Raw genomic sequence first — 19,705 nt, 5'->3', positions numbered from 1 at the left:
TGCAGTGAGTTTTCATTTTTCCTTTACATTCTTATCTAGATACAGATCTTTACACAAAGATACAGTTGAATTCAACGTATTTCATTTGTTTAATACAAAGAGATGTGGTGGTCTCATTGTTTACAATATCTGCTGGTGAAAAACCCAGGCCACAAAACATTAAGGCAAATAATTTTTCTACAAGAGAAAAGACAGATTTAAGCTAATCTGCTTAAAACAAAAAACAAAGTATTTAACTCTGACTGCTGTTAGTCTCCCCGACTGGCAACAGCAGCAACTAGAGCTGCTCCTCTTCCACTTCCATCTTCTGACAACATTAGCTTGAACTGTAATACAAATATTTTTTTTAATTTGTATGTTCATTTTGAAGTAATAGCTACTAATAGTTTTGAAACACTAATTAAAACAGCAGTTACAGTATTAAGTGGTGAGCAAGCATTTCCTTAATACTCCAATAACTACATCAACATTTATGTCCACACCGTGTAAACCACTCTGAAGTGCACAGCAGAGGGCATTTACTGATGTGTCAGTTATTATGACTTCTTCCCATTCCATACATGTATGGAGTGCAGGAGGAATGATTGTTTAAATGCCCCTGTGCACGCTGAAATTAGCTTAATCTTATCATCCCTACAGGAGCAATACGTATGGGATTGTAAAATATTCTTAAGATTCACCAGACTCTTAATTCAATTATAGTTTTTAGAACTTTATAAGTACAGTTCCTCAGGATTGTTTGCATCTAACTTCAAGTGTCCATCAGTTCAGTTTCTTCAGCATCTCTGTGAGAGTCTCCCACAGGTCAAACAAACCTGTGATCATTTGTGCTGCCCTTCACTGTATATATTCGACATTCCCTTTAAGTCCTATCTAGTACAAGACCTGAACACTTGAGAAATATTCTAGGATGGGTCACATTAGTGTTTTGTATGCAATTTCCTTTGTAGACTGATTTCATTTCCTTAGTAGTATTCAATGAGGAATTTACAGGGTCCAGTTGTGACTTGTTGATGTCATAGTAATAGAAGACCACAGTTAACATTTTGGTGAAGTGCACAATTTTCCATTTCTCAACATTTAAAGCAAGTTGCCAATTGTTGTCTCACTTAGAAATCTACATTCTTGCTCTTCAACAGTAACATGGCTACTGGGTAAAAACACATGATTAATCAGATTTTACATAAAAAACCTTACATTTCTGATCACAGACACAATATAGAAACTCAACATGTGGTCTACACTCAAGCAGAGATGGTTTTTTTCTCAACTGAAAGAGGTATGCCAGAGCTATTTGGTAATAGTTTGCTACATTAAATGAGAAAATTTTTGACAGCTTAAATGTCAGTTCCTCAAAAGTTAAGAATAATTGATACTGTTTGTCAGCATAGAATGAACTTTTTGCCAAGAGCTCAGAGAAAAAAAATTAAAAAATATTTAATGAGCAGATTCATTCAGTTTGAATATCTACTCTTTTGTAGGGCAGATCACAAGACTTAATGAGTAGATGAATTCATCCATAATGTATTTACAGATCACAGAATGAATTTTTCACTCTGCAGTGGAGTGTGCACTGATGTGAAACTTCTTGCCACATTAATACTGCATGCCAAACCAGGATTCAAACCCAGGACCTTTGCCTTTCATGGAAAAGTGCTTTACCAAGTAAGTTACCCAAGCATGACTCACATCTCGTCCTCACAGCTTTACTACCGCCACATCCTTTCTTACAGGAATGCTAGCCCCACAAGGTGTGCTACCTGTCATGGTAGCAACCTATAAAATTTCAAGATGAGCAATAGCTAATATGAGAGACAATGAATTCTATGCTATTTATAGCATCATAGAACCAACAGAGCATATATGATTCTGGCTAGTGGTATACACGATAATGAAAGATAATGCATGGAATTTCTGTGCCTGTGGAACAAAATCTCCAAAAAGGATCTACCCAGAACCATGAATTAATGACAGCTTGGTATGAAAGTAGGGAGTATTTCTCCTCTGTTGATGTGCAAACTGGTTGTTAAGATTGATGAGGTCGAGTGTAGTAAGACTACTTTCATAGTGCACCTAATGGTGTCTATGAAATAAGTGTCATGTAATCTAGTCTGTGCAGTGTTTCAGTCACTTTCAAATGTGTGATGTATAACTTGCCGCAAATCTTAAAGTGGACAAATAGTTTTTGCGGCCTAAATGTCTTGTCATTTTTTGATGATGCATGAAGAACATTTAAGCCATTTAATGCCCATACTGAGATATTTTATGTATGGCTCTGAGGTCTGCCACCAAATCATATTTTGTAAACCACACAAAATTTTTTAAGGACTCTACCCCTGTGAAATTGAGGAATTTGTTGGGTGATGACAAAGATGATCCAACCCTCAGGAATGAGATTCCTTGTGAATGTGGAATGACATATATTGGCCAAACAACTTGTACAGTATAAGATGTGTGTAATGTACACTACATCCATATACATCTGAGCCAAGAGGAAAAATATACAATAGCAGAGAATAGCCACAGTACATGACACCACGCAATATACAAGAGGACAAAGATTATACACTCAGTTTCATCTATGGGACCCATGGAATAAAGGAGACAGTACTATAATTGGTAATCTAATAATTTAATAATGCAATAATGGAGGATCCACCTAGCTACCAATTTCTGTTTGGCTCCCAGTCACAGTGATGTTTGGCAGCAGCACTGGTGACTTGGTGCATGCATGAAAGGCCACAGTTCATTTCCCTGCAGGGGCTCTGGACTTAATATTGTTAATTTCAAGCAGTTACTTTGAAGAAATATTGCGGGATTTACAAAACATGATCTGGGACATACCCAGAGCTTTATAATGAAATCACCTGGAAAAGCCTGAAGAGTCATGAGAAAATGTTTCTTTGCAGCCCAAGAAATAAAAAATCTTCAGCTTGCTTATAGGAATGGAGTCCTTCTTGATATGTAAAAATAATGGGTGTAAGAAATTTTGCAATTCCTCAAGATATTGCAGAAGATATTGCATTGGACTATGTTTCCTTTATCAGAGCATCATGAAGGATTTCAGTTCCAAGCCAAACTACTGTGAATATTGCTACAGGATGATGTCAAATATTTCTGGAACAAGGTGCAGGAAAGGTTTCCTTTTCTCCTTAAGCAGGTGCCAATGGCCTCTTCAGCCTTGACATTGTACAGTAAGTATGTCAAGATGGAATTACACACTGACATTAGCATTTATGAAATAAGTGCACTTCTCATGTCAAGCCCAAAAGCTACTGAAAAAAACAAACACGTGTGCCTTCAGAGTATTCTCACAGTCTGAGAAGAATTATCCCAGACTGTAAAAGAGTACCTTTCAGTTATTTGATTGGCCAGTAAGTATTTTGCAGACAATTCACTGTTCTAGTGGACTACTATTCTTCATGATGGCTGACATTCTTGAAAGGATCTGTCAGGGGGAGGCTGGCAAGATAAGCACTGAGGCTTCAGGAGTAGTCTTATGCTGCGTGCAAAATCAACATATATGTATCTCGGTACCCTTTAAATTTAACAGCCATCTTACTGTTCCTTACAACATTCACCTTTAAAATTTATAATCTTTTGCATGTGTTTGAACAAATTCTATAGTACCTCAAAAACAAGGTCTTGGATGGATTTAACATTTTTTTAATGTGATAAAAACCATTGTTTATCCACTTTCTGTTTGACATTATGGATCAAAAAGAAGTCATTAGGCAATTAATCAGCTGAATATGGCCAATGAGACATTAATTCGGTCATGTTATGTGTCAAATAATGGATCGTTTGACAGTATGTGACAGTTGGCATTGCCATGATGAAGAAAGATGTAACGTTCTCAGCTGTTTCTCATGATTCCATCGGTGACTTGTGGTAAATATATTGTTCTGTATCATTCAGCAGTTAACTGTTCTTTGATACTCTGAACCAATTATTGCAACGTGTTCAATGTAATCAAGGAAATGAACATTTTCTTGGAGGGGCTTCTCAGATGAACTACTTTTGTTGATTTTGGTTCATTTTGGAAAACCCAAACAATTGATTTTGGTTGACTTTCACAACATTTATCAATGGTGGAAGTGTACTCAACATGAAATTCTACAAACAAATAGTAAACACTCTTTTATGAATATAATTGATTACCAAAAGGTGAACAAAGTGATAGAGGCATTGTTTTTGAGTTAGATCTTTAGAAAAAACCTGTATCTTTCAAGACTTGCTGTAAACAAACAACAGTATTAATTTCTGGGCTGCTATTGTTTTGCCAGAAACAAATGACATACTTTAAAATAATAATAATAATAGCTCCATCTAGTGGTCATTTGTAGATTAAAGGATGTTCTTGTATCAAGTCTATTGCAAATTCTAATGAAGGGAACCATTTTAGTGGGGCTGTTCATACTTATATTTGCTGACTAACTTTCAGTGTCCATATAAGAGGTGTGTTTTTTAAGTAAGTGCCGTTTTGGGGGGGGAAAAAAAAGAGAGAGAGAAAGAAAAGAAAAAGCCATGTGCTAAGATATCTCAATAATTTTATTTTTACACGAAAGCCTGTACCTTAATCTACTTTTCTACATAATTTCTGTCAATATTGAGACACTTGTCATAATGTTGTACCAGTTTTTGAATACCCTCCTCACAGAAGTCTGCCGCCTGACTTGTTAACCACTGCATCACCACTGTTTTGACTTCATCATCGTCTTGAAGACACTGACCGCCCAGGTGTTTCTTCAAGTACAGGAACAGATGGTAGTCACTGGGCACAAGATCAGGGCTGTACGGAGGATGATCTAGAGTTTCCCATCGAAAAGATGTGATGAGATCTTTGGTCTGATTTGCCACATGTGGACGGGCATTGTCTTGCAGCAAAACGATGCTGCATTGATTGTCTCATTATTAGGCAGAAATTCCACAAGCAATACTCATTTTCTGTCCCAAAAAAATTTGCACATGTTTTTCCAGGCAGAAATTGTTTACTGAAACTTCACTTATCTGGGTGAATCTGAATGCCGCCATTCTATGGAATGTTGCTTTGATTCTGGTGTGACGTAGGCCAACCATGTTTCATCGCCCATAACAATTTGGGTTACGAAATCATCACCGTCGTTGTGGTACCTCTCAAGTAAAGTCAATGCACTGTCTAAATGTTTGGTTTTGTGCAGATCTGTCAACATTTTCGGTACCCAATGTGCGCAAAATTTTTGGTAATTCAAGTGCTCGGTCACAATGCCATACAAAACACTACGAAAAACATTAGGAAAGTCATCCCACAAGGAGGAAATAATAAAGCTTCTGTTTCCTCTCACCTTATTGTCCACTTCCTGCACCAAACTTTCATTAACGACTGAAGGAAGCCATTGTTCATGATGCACATTTGTGTGGCCATTCCTACCATTCCATCACTCATAATGTTTTCTCCATAAACTGCACATATCTCACGATGAATATCGATTGCTTTTAGGCCTTTAGCACTAAGAAATCTTATAACAGCCTCGTACTTCACAGTCAGCGGGACTCACAATTATCGGAGGCATCTTAAACACTCAGTACACAACGTAAACAAGGAAGAATCAGACTGTAATGGCGTCAGTGCTTAGACAACCAGATGGAGGTACCCAGTGCTTATGCGCAGGATGCCAATCGCAGCACTGTGGCTGCGGTGTGGCAAAATGGTACTTACTTAAAAAACATGCCTCTTAGCAGTCCAGACTGAGTCAATCACATCAGTGTTTATGAGCAGAAGTATAATTATATAGAGTATCAAGCAGAACTTTTAACTGGATTTCTTGCTAGGGCAGAGGCAGCTTATCTCGGATGGGGTGTCATCAACAGAAGTAGAAGCTGACTTCGGACATGCTTCATGGAAGTGTGTCGGAACACTGGTTGTTCATGTTGTATAATTGTATATTGATGACTTGGCATAAAATACTAGTAGTAACCTCAAACTTTTCTCAGATGATACAGTTATCTGTAACGAAGTACTGTCTGAAAAACGATGCACAAATATCCAGCTAGATCTGGGTAAGATTTTAAGGTAGTGTGCACATTAGAACTTGCTTTAAATGTTCAGAAATGTAAAACTGTACACTTCACAAGATGAAAAACACAGTATCCTACAACTACATTATCAAAGAGTCACAATAGGTATACTCAGCAAACGTGTGTCTAGTTTACAATTTATTATTAGTTCCTTGAAGATGGATATCAAGAAACTTAAAGAAGAAAAAAGTGAACGGAACATGACAAAATCGTGCCATTAAAGTACGAATATGTCGGAAAATTGGACGGAAGTGAAATACAAAAGACGCAAACAGATAATACAAGATACAGAAGGAGGTGAAAGAAACATAAATGTAGTGAACGAAAATTACTTTCAAGCTCTTTCGACTACTGATTGTGACAGTGTTGTTAACATATCTTCTGGTAAACCTTCCGGGATGTAAGGTCGTGGTCCATGAAACTCTTCAGCTCCTAACGTTTCGTCCAGAGCTGCGCTGGACATCTTCAGAGGGGTGTTTCTCCTCCGGTGAGCCTTGCCGACTGACGGGTCGGACGTCTGAGAGCGACTTATGTATCGTAGAAAGTGGGCATGACCAGAGTTACACGTGATATGCAGAGATAACCTTTGTCAGAGATAAAACTTAACTATCGATCATAATCTCGTCACGGATAAAAACAGTCTAGCAATTCTGTAGTGCTACTGTCCAAATATCACTAAGTTTCATGGTCTCTTCTTTCCCATTAAAATTATCCCTATGTTTATATATTTCAATTGCTTCTCTACAAAGCCGTGGGTAATAGTTCGTCGTCGTAGATAAAATTTTTGTTTCGGAAAACTTCACTTGATGATTTCTTGGCTGAAAAGCGTGTTCTGCTACAGCCGATTTATCTGTTTTTCCTAATCGGCAAAGACTACTGTGTTCTTTTAACCGTGTATTTATGCTTCTTTTTGCTGTTCCAACATAAACTTTACCATATGTACACGGAATTTTATATACGCCACTGGCTGATAGAGGAGCGCGTTTATCTTTTACAGACCGAAGAACATGACAAATTTTCTTCGTTGGTCTAAAAACAGGTATAATATCATGTTTACTTAAAATCTTTCCAATCTGATCCGTTACTTTCTTTATAAAAGGGAGAGAGACTGTATTCTTCCATCGTTTTTCGGACTTGTCCTTAAGCTTTTTGTTGTTTGGGTGCAGAATTCTGCTTACTTCTTTCTTTGAGTAGCCATTTTTCTCAAAAGCGTGCTTCAGATGTTTTAATTCGTCGCCTAGATACTCCGGCGTGCAAATCCGTCTGGCTCTGTCCACGAGACTTGTAATCACACCTCTTTTTTGTTTTGGATGGTGGTTAGAGTTTTTATGTAAGTATCTGTCTGTGTGCGTTATTTTTCTAAAAATCTGTTGTTTCAAGCTTCCATCCGTCTGTCTCATAAGTAAAACCTTAATAATATAAATCCAAGAATCCAGTTTACCATGGAGAGAGAAAATGATAACAGTCCAGCTGCTCACTGGTGCAACAGTGGTCTTAACAGGTACCCAGTATCAGCATATGGTTAAGTGTCATGCAACTCATTTGTGAACACAAGGAGGCAAATAGTGTTTTGGACAGTTCCTTGAATGAATATCCTAGAAAGGATGACATTCCAGCCACCAGTGTAGTGACAAACATTGCTGTTGAACAATGAGTTGACCCACAATAAAAATAAATCTGGGAGTATAAACTAGACATGATAGGCTCAACTTTCATTATACACTCCTGGAAATGGAAAAAAGAACACATTGACACCGGTGTGTCAGACCCACCATACTTGCTCCGGACACTGCGAGAGGGCTGTACAAGCAATGATCACACGCACGGCACAGCGGACACACCAGGAACCGCGGTGTTGGCCGTCGAATGGCGCTAGCTGCGCAGCATTTGTGCACCGCCGCCGTCAGTGTCAGCCAGTTTGCCGTGGCATACGGAGCTCCATCGCAGTCTTTAACACTGGTAGCATGCCGCGACAGCGTGGACGTGAACCGTATGTGCAGTTGACGGACTTTGAGCGAGGGCGTATAGTGGGCATGCGGGAGGCCGGGTGGATGTACCGCCGAATTGCTCAACACGTGGGGCATGAGGTCTCCACAGTACATCGATGTTGCCACCAGTGGTCGGCGGAAGGTGCACGTGCCCGTCGACCTGGGACCGGACCGCAGCGACGCACGGATGCACGCCAAGACCGTAGGATCCTACGCAGTGCCGTAGGGGACCGCACCGCCACTTCCCAGCAAATTAGGGACACTGTTGCTCCTGGGGTATCGGCGAGGACCATTCGCAACCATCTCCATGAAGCTGGGCTACGGTCCCGCACACCGTTAGGCCGTCTTCCTCTCACGCCCCAACATCGTGCAGCCCGCCTCCAGTGGTGTCGCGACAGGCGTGAAAGGAGGGACGAATGGAGACGTGTCGTCTTCAGCGATGAGAGTCGCTTCTGCCTTGGTGCCAATGATGGTCGTATGCGTGTTTGGCGCCGTGCAGGTGAGCGCCACAATCAGGACTGCATACGACCGAGGCACACAGGGCCAACACCCGGCATCATGGTGTGGGGAGCGATCTCCTACACTGGCCGTACACCACTGGTGATCGTCGAGGGGACACTGAATAGTGCACGGTACATCCAAACCGTCATCGAACCCATCGTTCTACCATTCCTAGACCGGCAAGGGAACATGCTGTTCCAACAGGACAATGCACGTCCGCATGTATCCCGTGCCACCCAACGTGCTCTAGAAGGTGTACATCAACTACCCTGGCCAGCAAGATCTCTGGATCTGTCCCCCATTGAGCATGTTTGGGACTGGATGAAGCGTCGTCTCACGCGGTCTGCACGTCCAGCACGAACGCTGGTCCAACTGAGACGCCAGGTGGAAATGGCATGGCAAGCCGTTCCACAGGACTACATCCAGCATCTCTACGATCGTCTCCATGGGAGAATAGCAGCCTGCATTGCTGCGAAAGGTGGATATACACTGTACTAGTGCCGACATTGTGCATGCTCTGTTGCCTGTGTCTACGTGCCTGTGGTTCTGTCAGTGTGATCATGTGATGTATCTGACCCCAGGAATGTGTCAATAAAGTTTCCCCTTCCTGGGACAATGAACTCACGGTGTTCTTATTTTAATTTCCAGGAGTGTATAATGACACACTAATGGGCACCTGGCATCTAAGCAGTACAATCATCATATTCCCTGTTGTTGTTGTTGTTGTGGTCTTCAGTCCAGAGACTAGTTTGATGCAGCTTTCCATGCTACTCTATCCTGTACAATGTTCTTCATCTCCCAGTACCTACTGCAACCTACATCCTTCTGAATCTGTTTAGTGAATTCATCTCTTGGTCTCCCTCTACAATTTTTACCCTCCACACTGCCCTCCAATACTAAATTGGTGATCCCTTGATGCCTCAGAATATGTCCTACCAACCGATCCCTTCTTTTCGTAAAGTTGTGCCACAAATTTCTCTTATCTCCAATTCTGTTCAATACCTCCTCATTAGTTATGTAATCTCCCTATCTAATCTTCAGCATTCTTCTGTAGCACCACATTTCGAAAGCTTCTATTCTCTTCTTGTCTAAATTATTTATCGTCCATGTTTCACTTCCATACATGGCTACACTCCATACAAATACTTTCAGAAACGACTTCCTGACACTTAAATCAATACTCGATGTTAATAAATTTCTCTTCTTCAGAAACGTTTTCCTTGCCATTGCCAGTCTACATTTTATATCCTCTCTACTTCGACCATCATCAGTTATTTTGCTCCCCAAATAGCAAAACTCCTTTACTACTTTAAGTGTCTCATTTCCTAACCTAATTCCCTCAGAATCACCTGACTTAATTCGACTACATTCCATTATCCTTGTTTTGCTTTTGTTGAGGTTCATATTATATTTTCCTTTCAAGACACTATCCATTCCGTTCAACTACTCTTCTAAGTCCTTTGCTGTCTGAAAGAATTACAATGTCATCGGCGAACCTCAAAGTTTTTATTTCTTCTCCATGGATTTTAATACCTACTTCGAATTTTTCTTTTATTTCCTCCACTGCTTGCTCAATATACAGATTAAATAACATTGGGGATAGGCTACAACCCTGTTTCACTGCCTTCCCAACCACTGCTTCCCTTTCATGCCCCTCGACTCTTGCAACTGCCATCTGGTTTCTGTACAAAATGTAAATAGCCTTTCGCTCCCTGTATTTTACCCCTGTATTTTGAAAGAGAGTATTCCAGTCAACATTGTTAAAAGCTTTCTCTAAGTCTACAAATGCTAGAAATGTAGGTTTGCCTTTCCTTAATCTATTTTCAAGATAAGCCATAGGGTCAGTATTGCCTCACATGTTCCAACATTTCTACGGAATCCAAACTGATCTTCCCTCAGGTCAGCTTCTACCAGTTTTTCCATTCGTGTGCAAAGAATTCGTGTTAGTATTTTGCAGCCATAGCTTATTAAACTGATAGTTCAGTAATTTTCACATCTGTCAACACCTGCCTTCTTTGGGATTGGAATTATTATGTTCTTCTTGAAGTCTGAAGGTATTTCGCCTGTCTCATACATCTTGCTCACTAGATGGTAGAGTTTTGTCAGGACTGGCTCTCCCATGGCTGTCAGTAGTTCTAATGGAATGTTGTCTACTCCCAGGGCCTTGTTTTGACTTAGGTCTTTCAGTGCTCTGTCAAACTCTTCACGCAGCATCGTATCTCCCATTTCATCTTCATCTACATTCTCTTCCATTTCCATAATATTGTCCTCAAGAACATCACCCCTGTATAGACCCTCTATATACTCCTTCCACCTTTCTGCTTTCCCTTCTTTGCTTAGAACTGGGTTTCCATCTGAGCTCTTGATATTCATGCAAGTGGTTCTCTTTTCTCCAAAGGTCTCTTTAATTTCCCTGTAGGCAGTATCTATCTTACCCCTAGTGATATGTGCCTCAACATCCTTACATTTGTCCTCTAGCAATCCCTGCTTAGCATTTTGCACTTCCTGTCCATTTCATTTTTGAGATGTTTGTACTCCTTTTTGCCTGCTTCATTTACTGCATTTTTATATTTTCTCCTTTCATCAATTAATTTCAATATCTCTTCTGTTACCCAAGGATGTCTATTAGCCCTAGTCTTTTTTCCTATTTGATCCTCTGTTACCTTCGCTATTTCATCTCTCAAAGCTACCCATTCTTCTTGTACTGTATTTCTTTCCCCCATTCCTGTCAATTGTTCCCTAATGCTCTCCCTGAAGCTCTCTACAACCTCTGGTTCTTTCAGTTTATTCAGGTTCCATCTCCTCAAAAATTCCCACCTTTTTGCAGTTTCTTCAGTTTTAATCTACTGTTCATAACCAATAGATTGTGGTCAGAGTCCACATCTGCCCCTGGAAATGTCTTACAATTTAAAACCTGGTTCCTGCATCTCTGTCTTACCCTTATATAATCTATTTGACACCTTCTAGTATCTCCAGGCTTCTTTCATGATTCTTGAACTAACTCTTCGCTATGATTAAGTTATGCTCGGGGAAAATTTCCACCAGGCAGCTTCCTCTTTCATTTCTTCCCCCCAATCCATATTCACCTACTACGTTTCCTTGTCTCCGTTTTCCTACTATCAAATCCCAGCCACCCATGACTATTAAATTTTCGCCGCCCTTCACTATCTGAATAATTTCTTTTATCTCTTCACACATTTCATCAATCTCTTCGTCATCTGCGGAGCTAGTTGGCATATAAACTTGTAGTACTGTGGTAGGCGTGGGCTTCGTATCTATCTTAGCCACAATAATGCATTCACTATGCTGTTTGTAGGTGCTTACCCGCATTCCCATTTTCCTATTCATTATTAAACCTATCCTGCATTACTCCTATTTGATTTTGTATTTATAACCCTGTATTTACCTGACCAGAAGTCTTGTTCCTCCTGCCACCGAATTTCACTAATTCCCACTATATCTAATTTTAACCTACCCATTTCACTTTTTAAATTTTCTAACCTACCTGCCCGATTAAGGGATCTGACATTCCATGCTCAGATCTGTAGAATGCCAGTTTTCTTTCTCCTAATAACAACGTCTTCCTGAGTAGTCCCCGCCGGAGATACAAATGGGGGACTATTTTACCTCTGGAATATTTTACCCAAGAGGACACCAACATCATTTATCCATACAGTAAAGCTGCATGCCCTCGGGAAAAATTACGGCTGTAGTTTCCCCTTGGTTTCAGCCGTTCGCAGTACCAGCACAGCAAGGCTGTTTTGGTTAGTGTTACAAGGCCAGATCAGTCAATCATCCAGACTGTTGCCCCTGCAACTACTGAAAAGGCTGCTGCCCCTCTTCAGGAAACATACATTTGTCTAGCTTCTCAACAGATACCCCTCCACTGTGGTTGCACCTATGGTATGGATACCTGTATTGCTGAGGCACAGAAGCCTCCCCACCAACAGAAAGGTCCATGGTTCATGAGGGGGTCACATTGCCTATGGTTTAAAAATTTCTGATCATAAGATATTGTGTCAGTATTCTAATTCCTCATGGCATTATAACACTATTATTGCCTTACATGATGACAGGCAATCACACCTCTCTGCATGAATGATATAGTGACTTCTGGTGGGGTGGGGGTGGGGGCGGGGGAGGGGGGGGGGGGGGGGGGGACCCACAACGTAGTTGAAAGCTCACAAAATTACACTAGCTTCTGCTCTTTTTTAACTTTAGTTTTATGAGTTAAAAAGCTTAATGAATGAATGAATTATTTTGTGAATAGCTCTAAATTGCAACTGAAGCCTTCTGTATAGTAATAATCACTTAATTTTCATTGAATTTCTTTGTCTGTGAAAGGACTTTCAAAATTGTGATTGCGACAAAACCTAAGAATATTGTTTTTATATTTGCAGATCTTTGTAATGTAAATAGGTGTTCCTCCTTTTCCCATACATCATTAACAGAAATTTGTATTTCAGTGGTTAAACGATGTAGCGAACAACATATTACAAGTATGGTAAATTACAGTACTTTGTAGAATATAAATAATGGAAGGGGTAAATGTAACAACTCAACATACTGCTGAAAGACTGAATGGACAATTAGCACATAAAAAATATTGATAACATTATTAGCTTTCAGATGGATCCTTCTTCAGATCAAACAGAATACACATAGACACAATTAAATACTACTGCTATCAGTCCAGACGACTTGCCCTTAAACTCTTCTACTGAAATATAGGCCATAACTTGGAAAACGCCACCCGCCAAACCAATTTTTACTCAGTAATTCACAAAATAATTCATCTACGTCACTGTTAACCCACTCATAGTGCTGTTCAATGGGTCTGATAATAATGCCTCAAGTTAAAACAGCTTCAAAATAGGTATGGTCTATTGTTGAACCAATTCTTGTCAAGTCAGTAACAACACAGAAACCTTAATATCCATCAGTAATGGTTCCTATTCCACTCACTATCACAACATGATGATCTTTTAACAAATTCTTTCGCAAAGCTAATACGTGTAATACACTCACCTAGCTTGCTTAAGCTTGTGACCTGGTACTTATTATCTAATTCATTCTGCAGGAGCTGATCCATATCTCTTTCACTGTTGTTACCTAACAGCAGGATTTCCTTCCTCTCACCTTTTTTTCAGAAGCTTGAAGCTTAAAGAGAATCTCTTTTATCTCTATGATTCTCCTCACCTTAACCTTTATTCTCTTTAGTGCCACGCAGCATAGCCTCCTGTTCTTTTATTTCACTGTCCAGTGCAAATATCATTATATAGCAGTACAATAGGAGAATCTCATTTAGTTCACCATTTCTCATATAACTACATTCTCCCCAATGAAACTATTTACCATATCAACTGCATAGCATCACAGAGTCAGTTTTACTTGTTATGGCTCATGTATTTTATGTTCATGTTTTTTATAAACAATAATAATAGCTGGTTCAATCAACACAATTAAGTTTTGATATATTTCAGATAAAAATAGACACCTGAGTTACATGGGTGATTCACTCTTCAGCTTACAGTTTTCTTTCATCACCTGTCACAGTATTATGCTGGGAAGCATTGGTGACTCATATACTGCAAACCAAGACCTATTAGGTTATTGTTCTACTGATCTCTGACAATTTGGAATCTATTTTGCTAACGTTATACACTAGTGCAAAGAGCCATGAATTATCATGGAGATACAAGCATGGCTGATGTCACATTGCTAAGCCCGCTATTAACTCTCCACCCGTAATCTATTTGAATGAGATTGTATTTTATAGTATTTTTGTCACTGATAACTGCGTGGAACCATATCGTGTGTACACAGGCTGATTCAGGAGGAAAGGCAAATGCTTTCTTCTACTGGAATTAATAATATTTGCTCTGGACAAGGAAATAAATGGACGGGAGGAAAAATTAGAGCCTTTAAGGCTTTACTAAGTGTCACTAGAGAGAAAAAAGAGTAAGGTGCAGAGTAGTGTAGCAATAAATGGTTTTTTTTCTTTTTTTTTTTGGGGTTGGTGGGGTGGGAGCTAAAAGGAAAGAAACTAATACAATCACCCTCTCAAAGTATGAATCTTTCCTTCTGACTCACCCTGTATTGTCAAATCAAGAGATTTCCTTCGGCGGCCTTGCTGTCTTCTCTCCAATACAATGAAAGTACCATAAATTTTCCATTTTTTTCAAATAGTGGTGAACGATGCTTTGTGAAACACCAAACACCACGGAAGCTTTAAATTGTACCACACTACACTGCAAGAAATTAAGCAATAATTAAATTTTTTATGAATACCCCTTGTGTTACTCCCTGCTCAAGGCGGTTGGGGCCAACCTCACCGATCATATTCCATATGCAGTATGGTCACTTAAAAAACCTGCTCCCCCACTGAAAGCGGTTTGTAACCTTATAACCATTTTGAATTTAACAGAAAAATTCAGTGATATGGCCTACTAGCTATGGACCATAGAACATAAACACATCACTAAATCTGATGACATGTCTTATGATGAAGCATGACTTGCGAGTGAATTAAACTGAATTTTTCAGTTAATGGATACTTCTCACTGAATATACACACATCAAAAATGTTTTGCATCACCCCGGTTCCCAGAACTCCTGAAGATAGATGTTGACTGTGGATACTGTATCAAAGACACAGTCCCTTTGAGTGTTCAGAGATGTCACTAAACCCACCCAAAGATGTAAACAACCATGCATGAGCAGTGCTTATTAGATGGAGGGGGTCCAACAGCTGATCAGTTCCAGTGATTCCACCAAGAAGAAGGTACACGGCTCATGTTGTCTTTCGTTCAACCATGCCTAGACAGTCAATATTGTGGTTTGATTGCATCTGCATTGTTACTTTGTGCCAGGAAGGGCTCTCAACAAGGGAAGTGTGCAGGCGTATCGGAATGAACCAAAGCGAGGTAGTTCAGACATGGAGAAAATACAGAGAGATGCCTCGCTCAGGCCGCCCAAGGGCTACTACTACAGTGGATGACCGCTACCTAGGGATTATGGCTCGGAGGAACCCTAACAGCATCGCCACCATGTTGAATACACTTTTCGTGCAGCCACATGATGTCATGTTATGACTCAAACTGTGCACAACAGACTGCGTGATGTGGAACTTCGTACCCCACATCCATGGCGAGGACCATCTTTGCAACCACGACACCATGCAGCATGGTAAAAATGGGCCCAACAACATGCCGAATGGACTTCTCAGTATTGGCATCACATTCTCTTCACTGATGAGTGTTGCATATGCCTTCAACTAGACAATTGTAAGAGATGTGTTTGGAGGCAACCCCCTCAAGCTGAATGCCTTAGACACACTGTCCAGAGAGTGCAGCAAGGTGGCGGTTCCTTGCTGTTTTAGGGTGGCATTATGAGGAGCCAATGTACGCCGCTAGTGGTCATGGAAGGCACCATAACGGCTGTACAATACGTGAATGCCATCCTCTGACCGATAGTACAACCATATTGGCAGCATATTGGCGAGGCATTAGTCTTCATGGACAACAATTTGTGCCCCCATAGTGCACATCTTGTGAATGACTTCCTTCAGGATAATGACATTGCCCGACTAGAGTGGTCAGCATGTTCTCCAGACATGAACTTTATCAAACATGCCTCGGATAGATTGAAAAGGGCTGTATATGGATGATGCGACCCACCAACCACTCTGAGGGATCTACGTCGAATCGCCATTGAGGAGTGGGACAATCTGGACCATCAGTGCCTTGATGAACTTGTGGATAGTATGCCACGACGAAGCGAAACATGGATCCATTGCTTCAAGACAGACAGAAGGACAAAAACTTTCGCCAGAACATGGCTACATTGGTGCAAAATGACGCTGATAAATCATCAGAATGGAAGGTAGTACACAACAAGCATCAAACAATCGGCACTAAAACTTCGTCTACAGCAAATGTTTTGAGGTTCAACAATGTAAACAATTTTGATGTACTTTGTTCTAGTAATAGTCTCACAGAAAGTGAAAACCATCGTAAGAAGAGTGTACCGATAAACTATAGGAAAAAGGTTAGGTTTGATCTTCCAAAGCCACAACGTTCAGTTAACAGCAATGAAAGTGGCAGTGGTGTGATCCAGTCTGCTGTGAGTGAAACATCAACAAATCGTTTTCACATTTTCGCTGATAGTCATGGTAGAGGCATGGCTGATATAGTGACAAGCAGTTTTAATGCTGCCGATGTTTGTGGAATTGTGAAGCCAGGTGCTAAACTTCAAGAAGTTGTAGCCGGGTGTGATCCTGAAAAAGTAAAAAACAAGTGTGTGATCTTAATAGGTGGTTCAAACAACATTGCCTGCAACGAAGGGAATGATGTCATACAGTCGCTCAGGAAGAAAATATCGGCGCTTCATCAGTCTAAGGTATTTGTTGTGAACATTCCAGAGAGACATGACTTAATTCCACAGTCCTGTGTAAATGAGGCTATCTCACAAACGAACTCTAAGTTAGCAAAGTTGTGTAAGCGTTTTAAAAATACTTGTGTTGTAGATATAAGCAGTTTTGGACGAGAATTATTTACAAGGCATGGTATGCACCTGAACAGATCCGGGAAAAAAGCATTAAGTACCCTTGTAAAAACAAAAATATTGGAAGAAGTCCACAAATGTACCCCAAAGTTGGAACCAATCGCACTTAAATGGCTCCAGCCATCAAGTCAGACTCGGCTTCAAACTCAAATGTTTCAGGAAATTGTTCATAATGAACGTACTGTGTCTGTAGCTACAGATAATTTTTTAGGCAAAAGTTTACATCTGTCTCTAATTCCAAAGAAATGACGATTTTTCACCAAAATGTGGGAGGACTTGGTAATAAAGTAAATGACATTACTGTTCTGTTAGAGGAACCACAAGGAATAAAAGATACCGATGTATTATGTTTTAGTGAACATCATGTGAAAGATATTGAAAGGTTACAGCTAAGTGGTTCTGTCAGGCAGCGCATTACTCTAGAACCATCATGGAAAAAGGTGGAGTGGTAATTTATGTAAAAAACAACATATCTTACAATGCATTAGATTTAAAGAGCCATTGTATAGAGCAACAAATTGAAGTATGTGGTGTTGAGATTACTGTAAATGACTTTATGGCTGTAGTGTTAGCACTGTATAGATCTCCCTCAGGGAATTTGAATGTATTTCTTAAGCACTTAGATTCTTTATTATCCATACTGTACTCAAAGTCCAAGGACTTGATAATTACTGGTGACTTTAATGTTGATTTCCTAAATGAGAGCAATAGTAAAGCTGATTTAGTACATTTAATGGAGTCTTATAATCTGATGGCAATAGTAGATTTCCCAACTAGGGTTACTGTTAACAGTAAAAGTCTGATAGACAATATATTTATAAATAAGTCTAAATGCAATGAGATCACTGTGCATCCAATCCTTGGCCTTTCTGATCATGGTGGTCAATTGCTTAGGCTCAATTACATCAGTGTGTGCAACAGTTCCGAGCATTCTTGGAAATCTTTTAGGCTAATAAATGAACAGGGCCTTAAAAAATTCAATGATAGCCTAAAAGAGATAGATTGGAGCCCAGTTTATAGGGAAACAGATGTAAACAAAAAGTACAATTCATTTTTAAATGAATTCATGTCTGTATTTGAGTCCATCTTTCCCAAAAAAGTAGTTAGAAATAGTCATCTAGGCAATGCCAAGAAGTCTTGGATCACTACAGGGATAACAACATATTGTAGAACAAAGAGGATGTTATACAGTTCTCTCAGGACTTGTAATGATCCAAACTTTACTGTAGCATTCTCAAGAAGGTTATAAATAAATCTAAAAGTATGTGCATAAAATCAGAAATTGAAAGCTCAGAAAATAAAATTAAAACTATATGGAATGTAATAAAGAGGGAAACTTGCAGGACAACAGGGAACATGTCTCAGGTAGAGATTAAAACAGGGGACAGTATCATAAAGAAACCTGAGTTGGTTGCAGAAATATTTAATAACCACTTTTTGAGAGCAGCAGAGAAGACAGGCTGTAATGGTTCTATGGAAGAATCATTGTCCCTCCTACAGAAAGCTATTAGCAACAGAATCCCACAGTTATCCTTACCTCCAGTTACTGTAAGCGAAGTCATAAGAGTAATTAGATCATTAAAAAATAAAAATTCTGCTGGTGTGGACAATATTTCTAGTAAAATACTGAAACACTGTTATAAATTTGTTAGTCCCATCTTATGCAACATATACAATGCATCCCTACAAGATGGGATTGTCCCTGACAGACTTAAGTTGGCTGTAGTGATTCCTCTCTTTAAAAAAGGTGATAGAAATATTGTTACAAACTATCGCCCAATATCCCTATTAACTACCTTCTCGAAAATTCTAGAAAAACTCATGCACAGGAGGATTGTTGACCATCTCAACTTCCACAGTATCTTAAGCAAAAATCAGTTTGGTTTTCGTGCCGGTCTTTGTACTGAACAGGCAATATTCTCTTTCAGCAACCAAGTTTTGGAAGCCATTAACAAAAAAATGTCTCCAGTGGGTATTTTTTGTGATCTTACGAAAGCCTTTGACTGTGTAAACCACCAAATTCTTTGGAAAAAGGCAGAATACCATGGTTTAGGTGGTACTGTTGGCTTGTGGCTACAATCATATCTACAGGATCGGAAGCAGACTGTAATGCTAAATGGCTCTTCTGGAGAACCTGCCTCGTCTGAATGGGGCACGATAACATGTGGTGTGCCTCAAGGCTCCGTTTTGGGCCCACTGCTTTTCCTCATCTTTATTAATGATCTTCCTCTTTGTTCTGAGACAAACAGCAAATTTACCCTGTTTGCCGATGATACCACAATTCTAATTGACGATTTGATTGATCATGATCTTGAACAAACTACAAATACTGTTTTTAATGACATCTTAAATTGGTTCTCCTCAAATGGTCTCTCACTCAATGCAGATAAAACTCATTATATGAGGTTCCATACATCACAAAGTAATCCCGATGAAATTAACATAAAATGTAGAGATCCACCAAAACAGAAAGTTGAAGATACAAAATTCCTGGGTGCTTACATAGACAGTAAATGTAATTGGTCAGTTCACATTCTTCATCTATGTAAAAAACTTAGCTCGGCAACATTTGCATTACGGGTAATTTCTTCAGT

The 19,705-nt window shown here is 39.7% G+C and overlaps 1 protein-coding gene across 1 annotated transcript in view; it reads right to left on the bottom strand.

Moving 5' to 3' along the window:
• Nucleotides 1–141: 141 nt before the first annotated feature.
• LOC126481965 (hexokinase type 2-like) overlaps nt 142–19,705 on the bottom strand; it is a 179,067-nt gene continuing 159,503 nt past the window's right edge. Inside the window, exon 9 of the mRNA XM_050105929.1 lies at nt 142–326. Coding sequence (XP_049961886.1) covers nt 249–326 — 78 coding nt within the window. The 3' untranslated portion in view covers nt 142–248. The remainder of the gene's footprint in view (nt 327–19,705) is intronic.

The sequence above is a fragment of the Schistocerca serialis genome, chromosome 5 (genome assembly GCF_023864345.2).
Source record: "Schistocerca serialis cubense isolate TAMUIC-IGC-003099 chromosome 5, iqSchSeri2.2, whole genome shotgun sequence".
NCBI lineage: Eukaryota > Metazoa > Arthropoda > Insecta > Orthoptera > Acrididae > Schistocerca > Schistocerca serialis.
The sequence above is the reverse complement of the archived record's forward strand: the minus strand, read 5'-3'. Positions and strand labels throughout refer to the sequence as shown.